We start from the raw sequence: 16,117 nt of genomic DNA on the forward strand, positions 1-16,117 counted from the left end.
AGTGTACGCTGCATGGCAGCCCTTATACGGTAGATGGAAAGATCGACGTGCACACAAAACTAACATTTTGTGGCATGTAGAGTCCATGAAACTTGTAAATCTATTCATATCTCAAATTGTATTGATTTATTTTCACGTTCACTTGGCAAGTCTTTTGAAGCTGAATTTTGCTACGTTGTGGAGCGATAACTTTGTTGTGTTCAAACAAGAACGAATAACTGATTTTGTACTATCTTGAATTACGGTTGGGTTAATCTTTTATAATTACAGTAGAGTGCACCCCGAGTTACGAGCTTAATCCATTTCATAATGTTGTTCGTGTATCAAAATGTCAGTAAATCAAATTAAATATTTATTCAACTGAAATTATTGTAAACAGAGTTAATCCGTTTTAGCCACAATAATATAACACTTTTTAGTTTTTGAATTTATTCATTTAATTGTTCCAGTATGATGAACAATACAGTAGAATGAAAGCAACACTATCCTCAAAAAAAGGCAAATTAATATGCTGATATACAAAAAAAAATTTTCTGAACACAGTACTTTTATAGACTGAAGAGGTTGGTGGTAGATATTATATAGTTATGCAACTGCATATGTTTATTAGCACTAAAGAATGTTTTTAGGTGCTAAAGTAGTGTTTCCGCAAAACCAACCCTTTGCTCTTCAACACAAAGTAGAATTGATGCATCTACGAAAAAAAAAAATAATAAAGAACTGAAAGAAAGAAAGAGGTTTGTATTTCCAGTTGCATGACCATTGCCACTGGATGCAGTAATATTGAGCATATGGCAGGGAGCTCCTTTTTCTTGACATTGAGAAAGGGATTTATACCTGCAACGCTGCTATCTTCCCGTATTGTCCACTAGCAGTTGCAGCCACTTCCGCAACCGCTAGTTGGCTTCTGAAATAGTTACGAATTCCTCCGCTCGGTAGCGCTTGATTCAATTGATGGAATGAACGAGCCACAGCAGCTTGGAAGAAGAGACTGATTCAGTGATGTCAAATGGAGGGAAAAATCCCATTTTATGGGATTTACCCCCCATTAATTTCCCCAATAGGGATAAAGGGAATTTTACTAGAAATTGGTAGCATATGTGAGATTTTTCATACATTTACTCCACGGCACCAACAAAATTCACTAAGGGCTGAAAGTCGACTATTGAGTCTTCAATAAAATCTGTGCTAATTGTCAAATTTTGTCATTGAAAAATGCATGCTAGTATGGAATGATTTATACAGTGACTTGAGAATCTCAAAAAAATAAAATAAAATAAAATAAAAAAATAAGCACTAGAACTTATTAACAAAACTCTGGTATTTAAAATAAAATACCGAACGAGAAACTACCATTTTTCGAAACGTTCCACACGAAATCACTGGAGAATGAAACTTGTTTTACTTAGTCTTGTTACGCGCCATCGAAGATTACGACACAAGTGCGTGATGCAAATAGTAATTTCTAACAACAAAAAGTACTTGTATTCGGCAACATGTTCAATTCTCTCTCTCTTAATTACTTATTCATAATGTGTCTGGTTAACATAGAAGATCTGAATTCACTTACATAATGAAAAAAAAAGTGAGTCACATACAGTAGTTTTACTTTTCATATTTTTTAGATTTTGAGAATTTTGTAGAGCTTGGGAAATTCAAGAGCAAAATGAGAATTTCTGCCTGTCGAGATGGGACTTTAAAATGTTTCAGGTTGGCATTACTGGACTGATTCACAAAACACAAAGTCGCGAAGAACAAATACGCGTCTGGTAGCAATATAATTCCTTTTAAACACTATTTTCCCTCGTAGCTAAGAAAAACTACATTACTATTCAAATATACCAAAATAGTGCTCCAGTGTAACCCTCCCTCATATTTTGATTTTGCTCCTGGACAAAATTTTCTCGAAGAACGTATGAGTGGTAGTGTAAAAAAATGAGTGAGTTCATCATAGCTTGATGCCCCGCAGATTCTGTTCTTTTCTGATTGAGAGAGGCCAAATTATGTATTACGGCGGTCTGTAGGATGTTTCTAAGTGTTCGTAATGGTTAAACCAGAGGTATTGTCGAAAAAGAAAGTAGTTTTGTATTTTAATTTTTTGTTTGGATCGGTGCAGTTTTTAAGAATGCTCATTGTTTCAACAATATCAGGTCTCTCTCTCAAGGAAAATGTTTCCTTTTCTTTTAATTATTGTTTTACATATCACCTGTGAAATCAGGAGATTCCATGAAAATCCAGGAGATATGTCTAATGAAAAACTGAAATTTAAATGCTTTTAACGATATACAAAACAGCTTAATATTTATGTTATTCCCTCCCATTGCACCCAATTAAGTAATTTAAAATTAATCCCTCATAAATATTTTTCACTGTCATATGATAACGTCCCGTTTTTAACAGGATTGTGCTTTTTCGGGAAACAGTCCGATGTCCCGAGTAACATGTAAACGGGATGATAAATGTCCCTTAAAAAATAAAAGCTTTCCGTTTCTGTCTCCTAGTTAGTAGTTGGACATAGGCTTCTCTGTACTCTACTTGGCGTTCGTTTCCGACTTGGCAAGGTGAGGGGGAACTGTCGAAAACCTTGAAGATATTAATATTGTAAAATGTCATAAAGAGGATGAAACGGGAGAAGATATAATTTTAGTACTTTTTTCTTCAGATCTAGTACCTTTTTTTTCTGCGTAGGTTAGTACGAAATATTTTTACTGGGTGGCCACACTGTTCGCAGATAAAGGGGTTTAATTCGCAATATAAACTAGTGTAATTTGGGTTTTACTTTATGTAATAGTACAATTTCTGGTGGATAAACGACGAAACATTTTTAAAAATATGGAGTATACTCACTTTTGTCTCATTCTCATTCATTCATTCGTAAATTTAGTGTGTGTATATGCTAGGGTGCCAGATTTTTTTAGAGGAAAAATATAAAGTTTTTACGATTTCAGGGGGAAAGAATGAAGGTATGTGATATGCAGAATTTACACATATTGTATGTCTACTTTACATAAATGGTTTCACATATTTATGTAAAGTAGTTTTAATGAGAAACATGGGACAGTATCATTAAAAATAAAATGTTTGCGAAACCTAAAACCCGGTGGAAGCTAAAGTGGTTCTCATCCCACGTTAAGCTGTAGGTTCTCATCTCATATAATTATGCTAAAAGGGACGCTAGACTCCAATCTAACAACCACGTACATTACAGAAAACTTTGCTATCTATTAACTGTATTTTAACGTAGACTTAATATCTCTTAACAATTCCAAAATCCTATTTTTTTTTATCACATTCAAAATATCCTTGCAGGTCATATATATCCACTTGGACCACTGGTTTTATTAGTTTACAAGATTCTTTTCTTGACATTAGTGCTTTTATTAGTTCACAATAGCTTGTGTTCCTGACGATAGGTTTTCATTAGTTCACAATAGCTTGTGTTCCTGACATTAGTGCCTTTATTAGTTCACAATAGCTTCCGTTCGTGACATTAGTTTTATCTAATTATCTAATTATATTTATCTCTTTCAGTTATCTTCGCAACCCCCAGGTTGAGAAACTCTGTCCTGTACTATTTCTTCTTCTTGAAGACCTCGTGTTCGTGTGGGGTGAGGCGTCCAGCCAGGGACTCAAGGGTCCCGACTTCGAATCCCGGCTGATTTATGGTTGTCTGTCGATTCTAAAACCTTTATAGCAGTGCTAGAGGACACTCAAGACGGGCCGAAGTCCTTCGTTATTGAACGGGGCCAACAATACATTTCTTCTTCTTCTTCTTCTTCTTCTTCTTCTTCTTCTTCGCATTATTATTTTTACTCATCATACTGCCTATATTAACAATACTACTACTACTACTACTACTACTACTACTACTACTACTACTAATAATAATAATAATAATAATAATAATAATAATAATAATAATAATAATAATAGTAATAATAATAATAATAACAATAATAATAACCATAGAAAGCCACTTTTGCGTTGTGCTTTCATCGTGTCCCTTTTCTCCACCGAGTAAACGTGTTCTTTTAGAACTTACGATCGTTTATCGTGTTCCATTTGACATCGATTCTCATCAATGACGTACTAGAGGTCCCAATCACCACCGACTGTTATCATCTTGAGTTTACAATACTTGTTTTCGTGAGAAAACAGGTTCCAGTGTATCACATTCTGGCGTGTATGACCAGAGTACATAACTTTCAGGGGATATAGGAGAACGATAATTCTACTTCCGGTTCGATGACGTTGCGAATCGTAAGAGTAAGCATACCTCCATCTTTCAATATGTCCTTCCACTTATACAAGTTTCAATGTGATACTCGTCGAGGAGTTGGATAGCTTTCCTTGTTAGTAAAATTTATAGTGTTTCTACAACTAATCCATATTAACTCAAAGTGTATTTCTTATTTAATAGCTTGAATTGCCTCCTAGTAAAATCATTAAAATAATATTTCTCCAGATTTATTCTTCACTATATTGTAGTAAAAGAACTAATATCTTTCCGGAAACATCTACAGCATATTAAAGAAAAAAACACTCCCATGTCGTTTTTGCAAAAACTATCCATGTCGTTTTCTTCCGAAATATTTAATATTTCTGCAAAACTAAACTATATACTATTTCGTGTTTAATATGACGTATAATCTACAATATTTCTTAGTAAATTCTCCAGTATTGACTTAAATCTATCTTCTGCTGTAATGTATGATACTCATCCAAAATCATTGTACAACATCTTAGTAATTTTAAAATTATTTCAACTGATCCACAATATGTATCCAAATCGTTAGTATAAAAGAAAATTTAAGTTTCAATTGGTGATTGAAGGTGTAATAAAAACTTTGCAAAAGATTATAAAAAGTTTCACACGATTGCATATCCTTTCACTATAGGCAACCAATCTTTATTTGCTTCCGTGCAGGTTGTATGGAAGCTAGGGAATATTTATTACTTGTAAATAAGATATGAATAACTACCGTTACTCGTCAAAAGTGTTAGCGGCTTCACTCCATTAATGAGATAATCGCTCTACCTGTTGAAAAGAAAACGACGGACGGACGGGCGGATGAACAGCACAATTTTATAAGTCCTATTGCGTAATCCTAATTAGCAAATTAAGTCACCTGAAATTTTAATGGAAGCATTCGTAAAGTGACAAAAGTTGCTCACTCATATAATCATAATGTAATTTCCATATCGCGTCCTTTGAGCGCAAAGGTTCTATGGCCAATTTTAGAAATTTTACAGGAGAGCAAAAAGAATGGATCTTGTAAATAATAACGATTTCGAACTCTTTTTTGTCGCCATGTGAAAGGGCACATCATGCGCCATCTATAAGTATAAAAATTTCAATTTCGGAGAAAGTTGGACATAGAACCTTTGCGCTCTAGGACGCGATATCTACATGTTCTATTCTAAAACAAATTTTGCTGCAGTATCATGTTCTCTTAAATCTTGAACCAGTGGTTGAAGTGATATTTACCTAATTCTGCAGGACCCAGCTTTAATAATATCTATAAATTAGAAAAGTTGTTTTAGTAGGTACACTCACGTCTAAACTGATTGTCGCATATCTGTAACTGTCTTCTTGTAAGAATATAATTTGATAATGATTTTGCAGGGTAGTTTTAATACTGATACCATGTGTAGGCTATAAGTGGGAAATGTATATTTGTGGTAAATTTCATAGGAAAAGAATTATAAATATGAAAATTAGAATGAGTAAAACAAAATATTGCTAAATGGACAAAGTTTTATTTTCGTGTTATTGTTCTTATTTACTGCTCTTTTGACATGAAATTTGTCACATGCCGATTATACATATACTAACATTATAAGAAATACCGGGCGAATTCGTTATCAAATTATATTCCTACAATAACATGTTTATGAACATGCGACAATAATTTTGGACATGAGTGTACATACGTAGTAGTTACTTTTTTAACTACAAAGACAGTAATAGGATGTGTGGTAAAATTTAATTCTATTTATTTTAAGAAAATTGAAAATTTGCGCCATCTTGTTTTAGTCCATATTTATTTATATGAGGAAGCGTTCTTTCTCTTTCTTTAAAATGAACTGTAATTTTAACAGTCTCGTTTCTTCAAATCTAAGTTTGGGGCCGCGGTGGCTCAGTGGTAGAGCGTTCACCTCTGGTGCTTGGGGTCCCGGGTTCGATCCCAGCCCCCGCCAAGTGAACTTTGTGGTCGACAAACACCGTGTGCGTGGCTTTCCTCGGAGTTCTCCCGTTTCCTCCCACTTTCTTCACTCCACCATTTCATTCATTTCTCATAACTACCGTCTCCTTTAGCCTAACCGGCATAACCGTGGGACGTAAAACTCAAAGATATCATTTCATTTTCAAATCTATGTTTAAATACATTTTTACCTATCCAAAATTTCTTTCCTATAGTTTAAATCCTTTCGGAAGTGTGCCTAGGCTGCAGACGAAGACGATGTTTTTCGAAATTAGTGATGTGATTTGTTTCTTGCGGTCACTATTAGCCTTTTACTTACGTTATTTCTATGTTTAAATTCAATGACAATGCTCTATTCATTGTAAAAATTAAATTTTGTGATATATACAGTATATATATATATATATATATATATATATATATATATATATATATATATATATATAAAAGGAGATTCAAAACAGCAACGTCAACGTTTGGGAATTTGGCTACGGACATATAATTTGAAGTATTTACAAACTACCTTTATAACAATTGTCACGGAAGTACCGCAGGATTCTGAAACATAGATATTTGGATAGGACACATACTAGTTCCTAAATGAAGTATTGACCCGATTACGGCATTTCCCATAGTATTGGAGCTATGGACCTTTAAAGTTCATTTTTTTTTCATGTTTTCGGCAGCCTATAACTCCGAAATGACGGATTTCTGCACCCAGGTTGGTTTATACTTTATTTATTTTGTCTTAGTGTCATTAATCACCTCCCAAACGTTGTCGGTCTTGGTTTGAAACTCACTGTATATTGATATAGATAGGTATATGTATATATTGCAGACCCGCAACTAGTGGGGGGCTAGGGAAACCTGGTCCCCTAAACATTTCATGGCCCCTCCAGACCTCAATACAAAATGCTATTATTAATACAAAAAAACACACTTTAGACCTTTGTAAGAAAATTTTTAGTCACTTGCCTCCCCCCTCCTAAGCTATTCATGGCCCGCCAAACCTCTGTGGCTGGTTGCGGGCCTGATATATGATAACATTTATAACCTCATTCAAGTAATATTTAGTTTGTATGTATAATGCCAATAAGTTTTCACAATCTAAAGAGCATTTAAATAAATTTTAAAAACAGAGTCAGTAAAATGAAACCATTATAATTCCAGTTCATTTTAAACAAAAGAGAATATTTCTCCATTAGGTCAGTGAATTAAACAAGCAAAGATAGCGAAGGTATCCTTTGGTAATAATAATGTTAGTTCGAAGACTCAGGAAAATAATAAAACATTGCATGAATTATGACTGAAATATTCGAGCATGTATGCAAAACCAACAATAGTACCACATACATCCAATGCATTGTCCTATATTCTAGCCTATAGGTACAATACTGTATAATTCTACGCACTAGCAGTACGTCTGAAACTGTTACGTCTTTTTGTGATTTAATGGCTAACGCATTCTGCTTTCTTTGATCTTGGTCCTGGGTTCGACTCTGGCTGGATGTGCTTGTCTCGGATACAAATCACGAACATCCGAGGTATAGGCGGAGAAGAAGAGGGGTAGGAGACAGAAGTGAAAAAAAAGAAGAATTCTTTGCACTGACATGTTTCGATATTGAGAGTCCACATATTTGCCCATTCGTAATGGTTAAAGCATGGGAGATTAGGTATGCCGATAACAACTAGTTCATAAAATATGTTACTTATATGTATATGAATTACTGTAGACCATGATTTCTCGACATAGGATTCGCGAGAAGATCACATGAAGGTCACAACGACAGATGAAAAATTATAAATGTAATAAAAATCAAGTAGCAGAAAATTATATTTTAAAGATTCTTTAGGGTTTCTTATGTAATTCTTACACACATATACAATTATGAAGGATTGGTAGCAATAATAATAAAAGTTTACTATAAACTGGAGACTACTCATGGGGCCCGCTACCAAAAGACGTTAAAAGAGAGGGTCGAGATATGAAATAACTTAAAAAAGTTTCCTGTCAATTTGCAAACGTCTGACAATAGAATCACTTCATTCACGCACACCTAAATAAGTTATTAATAGTATTACTTCAGTCACACACACCTAAGTAAGTTATTAATAGTATCACTTCATTCACGCACACTTAAGCACGTTTTTAATAGTATCACTTCATTCACACACATCCAAGTAAGTTATTAATAGTATCACTTCATTCACGCATACCCAAGTAAGTTATTACTGAGGATGAATTTCTATCAGAAAATTAAGTGAGGCGGAATTCTTTCAATTCAATCAAGATTTTGCATCCAAATACAAATAGCCTTGTTGCTATAAAGAGACATAACATTTCAATCAACCAACCAAAATTCTAAACTAAGAACGGAGTGAAAATCACTATCTTTTGTGCTTTATATCCTTCTATGTTCTAGCCTATAGAATAAAGTTATGAGTCTAATTATTTCATCTATTTTTTAAAATATTTATCATTTTAAAGTTTTCTTTTTGAAACAATAAATACCTTTGCCTCCTCCAAGTCCAAAGAAATAGTCTCCTTTGTTGCCTCTGGCCCCTACAGCCCCTGGTTTCACTTCCAGGTTGAGGTCCAAACCCTCTGGATCATGAAGATTTCTTGATAACTTCAAAGCAGCACCAGGGTAAATAGAACTAACATCCAACCTTAAACTGTGGGTATCCAGAAACTTGTTAATACTAGAGAAGAGCCAGGAATTCAAACTCTGTTCTCGTGCATCATAAGACCTAGGAAGACTGGCTTCAATCTCATCAGTTGTCAGAGCACGTCCATTCTCTTCTTGAAAACTACGAATTTTATAGTTCTCATTTCGGACAAATGACAAACTGTCTGTCACACTAAGATCACTAGCCCGGGCGGCTCGTTCAAACATAGCGATTGCTTTGGCTTTTAAACATGACACAAAGTCCTTTTGTATGCACTCAGTTAATGTATTGAAAACCAGATTGAAATTTCCGCTATATGTAGATTCAGTACTTCGACTTTGTTGTTGAGATTCCGGGTATGCTGTTACTATCATACCACATGTTAGGTAAACTAGCGGAATTAGACGAATTATCATGTTGATTGAACTATTAGACGATAATTAAAAATATATATATCACTCAAAAATCACTCTCACACACATATATGAAATAACACACTTCCAGTTCAACACCCCCCTCAGTAGGCGTCAAAATTGATGAAAAAAAAATCACAATGTCAGAAAAGCAAGGATCGATCTGTTTTTCTTGACACCAGAATAAGAAATGTCCAATGAAGACTTTCACAAACGGTTTTTGTACCGCCGCGGTTTGTGGATTCTTGAACATTAAATGTCCATGCCTGAGCTACTCGCATACACACACACACTAATAGACATATGTATGCACATGGTCTGCAGTCGTCACATATACACGTTATATTGCTTGGTTGTGTTGGTATATGGGGCATGATACACTTTTTTTCTTTTAGTTACTCGAACATACGACGAAAATTATTCTCACTTTATCCCACAAAATCTTCAAAGCGTAAACAGCTTCGTTGGGTGGTTGGTAGGATGTATCATTATACACCTTAGTATGGGAAACTAAACGCTTCGGTTGGTCCCTGAGGTTTCTGGACGAGAAAGGAACTCAACCACACATATCAGGAACTCCACTACACTAAAAGTGCGGTTCCTAACCGGAGGGAGGAGGAGGGGGGCAATATACTTGGAAAAGGCCTTAGGAAACATAGAGATGTGTACTAGGCAGGGGGGGAGAGGGAAGCCAAGGGAGACATGCCGATATGTTTCAGAGATTCTAGTATATCATATCGTGAGTAAGTAAGCATTGTGTTTTCAAAAAAGTATGTGGCGCGTGGCTTGTTTTCGTTTTAAACCACATTCTTTTTTAATGTTGGATGATAATGCACCCAAGACCAATTTCAAAACAAGAATCTCACGTGAACCTTTTCTGCAAAGCTTGATTTACGAAGCGTATACAATTCAAATAAAAACCAAAGGAAAATTTGATAGACTTTGTTTTTCTTTCTTTCTTTCTTCCTTCTTTCGTATAGCGACTATGCAGAAAATCATTTTGTTACTAAATTATATTCATTCATAATCTTGGTTTCATTTCTTCTTTTTCTTTTTAATGATAGTCGGAAACTCTTACTATCTATATGACTAAAACGGAAACAAAACCAAGGAAATGGAGAGTTCTTCTGCTAAAGATTTGCAGAAAAGATGCATAAAATAAACACGAGATTTCCAATACTTAATTTAACAATTTCAGTGGATAAAGTGAGGGGGAACGCGCATTTCTCCAATTCCAAAAATATCTATGGCGCACTTCCTTAAAAATTACAGTGGACAAAGATGGGCACGGGGGACGGCGAGATGTCATCTGTCCCTCTACCTTTTCAGTTCCACTTTTACCACTGATTATAGTACAGTATATATCTTTTTTTTTATTATTATTTTTAGTATTTCTATATAACCCATTCATTAGCGTACACTTGATTCACGAGGTCCAGGCATGATTCAGGATGGAGAAAGGAATATTTAAGTGATTTTGTTTAATTGGTGTATATCAAAATAATATACAGAGGGTTGATTAATTCGTGTGTCAATTTCATTTGTTCACTGTGCAAAAGTGGCATGAGGTAAAGCCGTGCAATTTGGTGTAACTTTAGATGAAGGACATAAGTTTTGTTTCGCCATAGAAGCATGTCACTTGTACTAAAGATTGAAGAGATATAGAGTCAAAGGTCAAATTTCGATTTTTTTTCCTTATGGGATTGCAATGGTAAATTCTGAAAGAGCCTGAAAAAACGTAAATTGACCTGATAACAAAGAAAAAGCTGTATGGTATGATTCTATGTCGCAAGCCGACCAAATATACGTCAATCAAGTGTCATGATGGTCAGAGGTCACTGTCAGATCAAGGTCACAGGTCACCTTGAGAACCCATTTGACATGATGAGGTACGGACATTGCGTTGTTTTCAGTGTATTCAAATAGGTTCTCAAGATGACCTGTGACCTTGATCTGACAGTGATCTCTGACCATGACACTTGATTGACGTATATTTGGTCGGCTTGCGACATAGAATCATACCATACAGCTTTTTCTTTGTTACCAGTTCGATTTACGTCTTTTCAGGCTCTTTCAGAATTTACCATTGCAGTTCCATAAGGAAAAAAAAAAATCAAAATTTGATCTTTGACCCTATCTCTCTTCAATCTTTAATACGAGTGACATGCTTCTACGGCGAAACAAAACTTATGTCCTTCATCTAAAGTTACACCAAATTGCACGGCTTTACATCATACCACTTTTGCACAGTGAACAAATGAATTGACACACGAATTAATCAACCTTCTGTATATATCTAGTCCAATGGCAGTAGTAGTGACGCCCACGAGACAAGAGATGTCTCGTCTCCTCTGTAAAATAAGACAAGACAAGAAATTTCAAGAGTCTCATTAACACCTCCAGTTCATCCAAGCCTTAGATCTCAAACACTGTATTAATGTTACATGATTACATAGTATAAAAACTGTGAGTTGATGAAGTAATTGTACGTATACAATGAAGTGGAGATAACAACGTTTAAAGATACATTACACAACATGCTTCCATAATAAATATGGTTTAACTACTGCTATATTAAACTTTTTGTGAACCCTTCAAGGCGCGGAAGGATTCTGACAACTTCTGGATGAATTTAAAAAAAAAATCAATACAGTTTTGCACGCAAATTTACAAAAAAAAAAAAAAAAAAAAAAAAGTACAAATGTAGTAATTTGAATTGCCCTTCGTCCCTGAATCAAAGTTGTAGTGAAAACCTCATACATATTGCAGTGATAAACTATCAGCCATGTGGAGCTGCTGTATATTACATATCAGTGCAGCAGTATATAAGAAGATTCTATACTGAATCTTTTAATCTTACCAAAACAACGTAATCCTGAACTAAATTACATTTCAGTAAGTACTAGTGTTTCTTCGAAGATGGTGCGAATGCCAAACCGCGAACTTTAATTTTGTATCCTAAGGCCAAACACACATTTGTTTTATACCGTCTTTTCATTAGCTGCTCATATAATTAGAGGAAGAGTACATTGAACCTGTAACCGCTTCTTGGATGGATACTAACACCTGTCATAATTTTATACTGGCTAGCGATGTCCAATTAACATAAGGCGTCAACATGTTATGTTATCAATTTATAAACTGTATGTATGATTCACGATTGTGGATTTAAAGATGGCGGTTTTCATTGTTCTGTGTTCCCCTTAATTTCTCCTCATCTTTATTACTCCTCTACATTGTTCCTTTGGTTATATTTTGTAGTATTTTACATTTATGCGAGGGGTTTCAATACTTTTGGACTACCCTGTGTATATATAACTGCACGTAATACAGCAAGTGCTCTTCGAATCACTTTCGCAGTAGTTGCAATCGATTTAGAAAGGGCAATTACGTATAGAACGATAGAAAGACATGGTTCTATTTCCACTGTTTCGGAATAAACTATTTTTGTCCGCTTTTTCTTTCCGACCACTGTGCGTCGTGAGAACTATCTCGTTTTGTGGGCAACTCTTATTAACATTTACGAAAATATAAACAATATTTAAAGATGAACTAACAAAATAAAATGTTTTTTTTTACGAGAAAATCGAAGAATTGAAGAAAGAAAGATTACTAATTTTTCATAAATCACAAGTATTGATTCTTTGTGATTAAGCATGTCACGTACCAAGATGCATAACACTGATAAGAATACCTTCATGACATTTGCAAGACGGCAGTATACTGTGTGGTTAATGAGATATAGCTCAAAAACAGGAGGCGCACTCACAGCAAGGTCCCCAATGTCCTGACCCCCCGCCCCTGAAAAAAAGCTTCCTAACTCAACACACATTTGTACACTTTCTCAATAAAACATACTTGTTTAACAAGAAAATGATTGATGTAGCATGAAAATTTGATCTTACACTTGCTCTGTATTCCTTCTCTTATAAGGGCCTCGGTGGCTCAGTGGTAGAGCGTTCACCTCAGGTGCATGGGGTCCTTGGTTCGATCTCAGCTCGCGCCAAGTTAACTTTGTGGTGGATAAACCCAGTTTGTCTGTGTGTGTGAGTTTTCTCGCGGTTCTCCCGTTTCCCTCCGCTTTCTTCATCCCACCATTTCATTCATTTCTCATCATTAACGTCTTCTTTAGCCTAGACAGCATAATAAGGGGGTGTAAAACTCAAAAATTTCATTTCATTTTTCTGTTATAAAAACAATCTAATTCCATTTTTTTTTTTTTTTTTTTTTGAAAATATATGAGGACCGTTTTTGCAAAACTCGATAGAGCAAATTTTGAGAAACGGAGGTGTATATGTGATAGGTAGAGGAAAGGGGGGCAAAGTGGATATATGAGGCAAAGCGAATAACGCAATTTACAGTCAACTGAAAACAGAGGGCAGGAAATGTTTGCCCCAGTTTATGACGTCACTAGTGAAAGAAGAGAAGGACGTTACTGTTTTGTGTGTACGTGTTGTTGTTTAGACGAGAGAGGAGAAAAAAAAGAAAATAAGCATTTTGCTAAAAAATTCAAGACGTAAGGATTTTGAAATATTTTCTTACTATTCCGTTGAATGTTTGCGAGCACACTATGCATGGACAGGGTGGGATCTTACCTTTGTTATCATGTTTGAGAATTATCGTAAATACGTCGTCCATATGCTGTAGACAGTCTTTTGTCTCATGTGGTAGTGTGGGGCAAAGAGAATAATTTTAGAAGGGGCAAAGCGAATAGCGATTCACTTTGCCCCAAGCATAATACAGTACTGTTTTAGAACATCTGTTTGGCACTAAAAAGTACGTATACGTTGCAACACAGCTAATTTGAATATTGAAATTCATATTTAATTTGTTCCGTTAACATTCAAAATCACCAGAAGGGGACGGTAGTTACCAATGCAAGTTCTGTAATGAATATTATTCAGATCCACTTAATGAAGACTGGATTCAGTGTTCTATTTGTCTGTCATGGTTTCACGAAAACTGTACCGATTATTATAAGGGACAAGACATTTACATTTGTGATCTGTGTAAACCAAGCGTGTGATGTGATATTATTTTCAGCCTTAAGCCTTATTATTGTTTTTTTTTTCAATCTGTTTGCTGCTACGTAGATTGTACTCATTAGGGTTACTATAGATTCAAAGAAACTAGATACTAGATGCCTACTTGATAAGAAAGAAGACTTCTATGGACTTGAGCTTTTTAAACATATTTAGGGATCATGTATATGCAAGCTTTGTCTAGACTTAATTCTATATTTAAATGTGTTAGGCTAATACTCACAAAATATTAAACATTTTGATGTTCTGGTAGGTAAAGCAGTTCATTTAGGTGTCATTCTTTTATGATCTTAGACTGTGTACATATATATTGTTCTTCTATACAATTTCTATTTTGCATATCTGTATTAAACCTGACTTTTAATGTATGAGTTTTTGCTTATTCACTTTGCCCCACTATCATGATCCGCTTTGCCCTACCGGTGGGGCAAAGTGAATAAATTGCAGTAGTTCAGTAATTAAGCAATATCATTTATGTATATGCAATTCTCGCTACTATTGTATTGTTATTTGAAAGTTTAATAATCATAAAATATTTCCTCAAAATTTTGGTTTCCTAGTCTTAATTTTAGTTGCCATTTGAGGCTCTTGAAGTTAAGTGATCCGCTTTGCCCTCCTTTCCTATATATTTTTTATGCTACCAATCCAGCTGTGAAATCAGAATTGACAAATCTGGAATTGTGCGGTGTGTATACGACCACTAAATCATGAGGGTTTTGTCAGAACTCGATAGACAATAATAACAAAAATGCAATTCCTGTTTAAAGGATGTGTTCTATCGAGTTTTGAAAAAGAAAAAACGCTCCTCATATGTGAAAGTATTTTACAATTACTTATCGTCTTTTCAGATGCGGAATAATACCCATTCAATACATTCAATACATAGACGTAGTATTGAACCCCTCCCACAATGTGTGGATCCCTCCTGTCTATAACTTTCATCGATACATAACAAGAACTTAACACAATAACATTCTGGAAGATAACGAAGCGATTTCCGGTAAAAGAAAAAGAAAACACACACATCGAGCAAAATTATAATTTTTACACCCATAAATATTATGTTTTTTTTTTTAAATAATAATTTATACTTTTCTAATAATAATTTATTTTTTATTTTTCTAATAATAATCAGACATCAAGACACTTTTTGTGTTAAAAAATGTGCTACTTGCTCGAGAGACATGTGTGTTACTTATAATAAAACAATATTGGCAATAAGAACTCTTCAGTTCTTCGTTAAAATTAGTTTTTTTTTTTTTTGTCATTTTTTCCACTCTAGCCATTAATTGCTTTATCTGTTGTGTTTCTACTTTCTTATATAAAAAAAAGGAAAAACATCTGTTACTACATGCTTCTTAATGTCATAAATTCCATAAATTTCAGTTCAACACGGATTTCATTTAAAAAAAAGAGAGAGAGAGAGAGACTAAATGGATATTAACAGTGCAAGTGAAAAATCGACACATTTAATCGCTAACCGTACAGGAAACAATCGCCTAAAAATAAACCAGCCAATGAAAGGAAACTAATTAACTTTCACAATTAATTGATGTAATAAAAATGTTCGTCGTATGATGACATTGTTTTTTTTTTTCTTTCTTGTATTTTACTTTTTCTTGTCCGACTTTCCAAATATGTTTCATTTACAGATGTTAATGAAGGCAATCTTGTACTTTATTTTATTGATGTGTTTAAGTCTTATATCTATATATATATAAAGTAAATGCTATGTTTTTATGTTTGTTTATTGTAGGTTTGTTCACCTAACAAATCAACTATGTTG

The 16,117-nt window shown here is 34.5% G+C and overlaps 1 protein-coding gene across 1 annotated transcript in view; it reads right to left on the minus strand.

Annotated features, from left to right (window-relative positions):
* The window catches only part of LOC145665827 (uncharacterized), a 53,109-nt gene extending 43,477 nt beyond the window's left edge, over positions 1–9,632 (minus strand). The window contains exon 1 of the mRNA XM_081732944.1: positions 8,719–9,632. Coding sequence (XP_081589070.1) covers positions 8,719–9,292 — 574 coding nt within the window. The 5' untranslated portion in view covers positions 9,293–9,632. The remainder of the gene's footprint in view (positions 1–8,718) is intronic.
* Positions 9,633–16,117: the final 6,485 nt, after the last annotated feature.

Source organism: Thermobia domestica, chromosome 12, assembly GCF_964235325.1.
Source record: "Thermobia domestica chromosome 12, izTheDome1.hap1.1, whole genome shotgun sequence".
In the NCBI taxonomy this organism is placed as follows: domain Eukaryota; kingdom Metazoa; phylum Arthropoda; class Insecta; order Zygentoma; family Lepismatidae; genus Thermobia; species Thermobia domestica.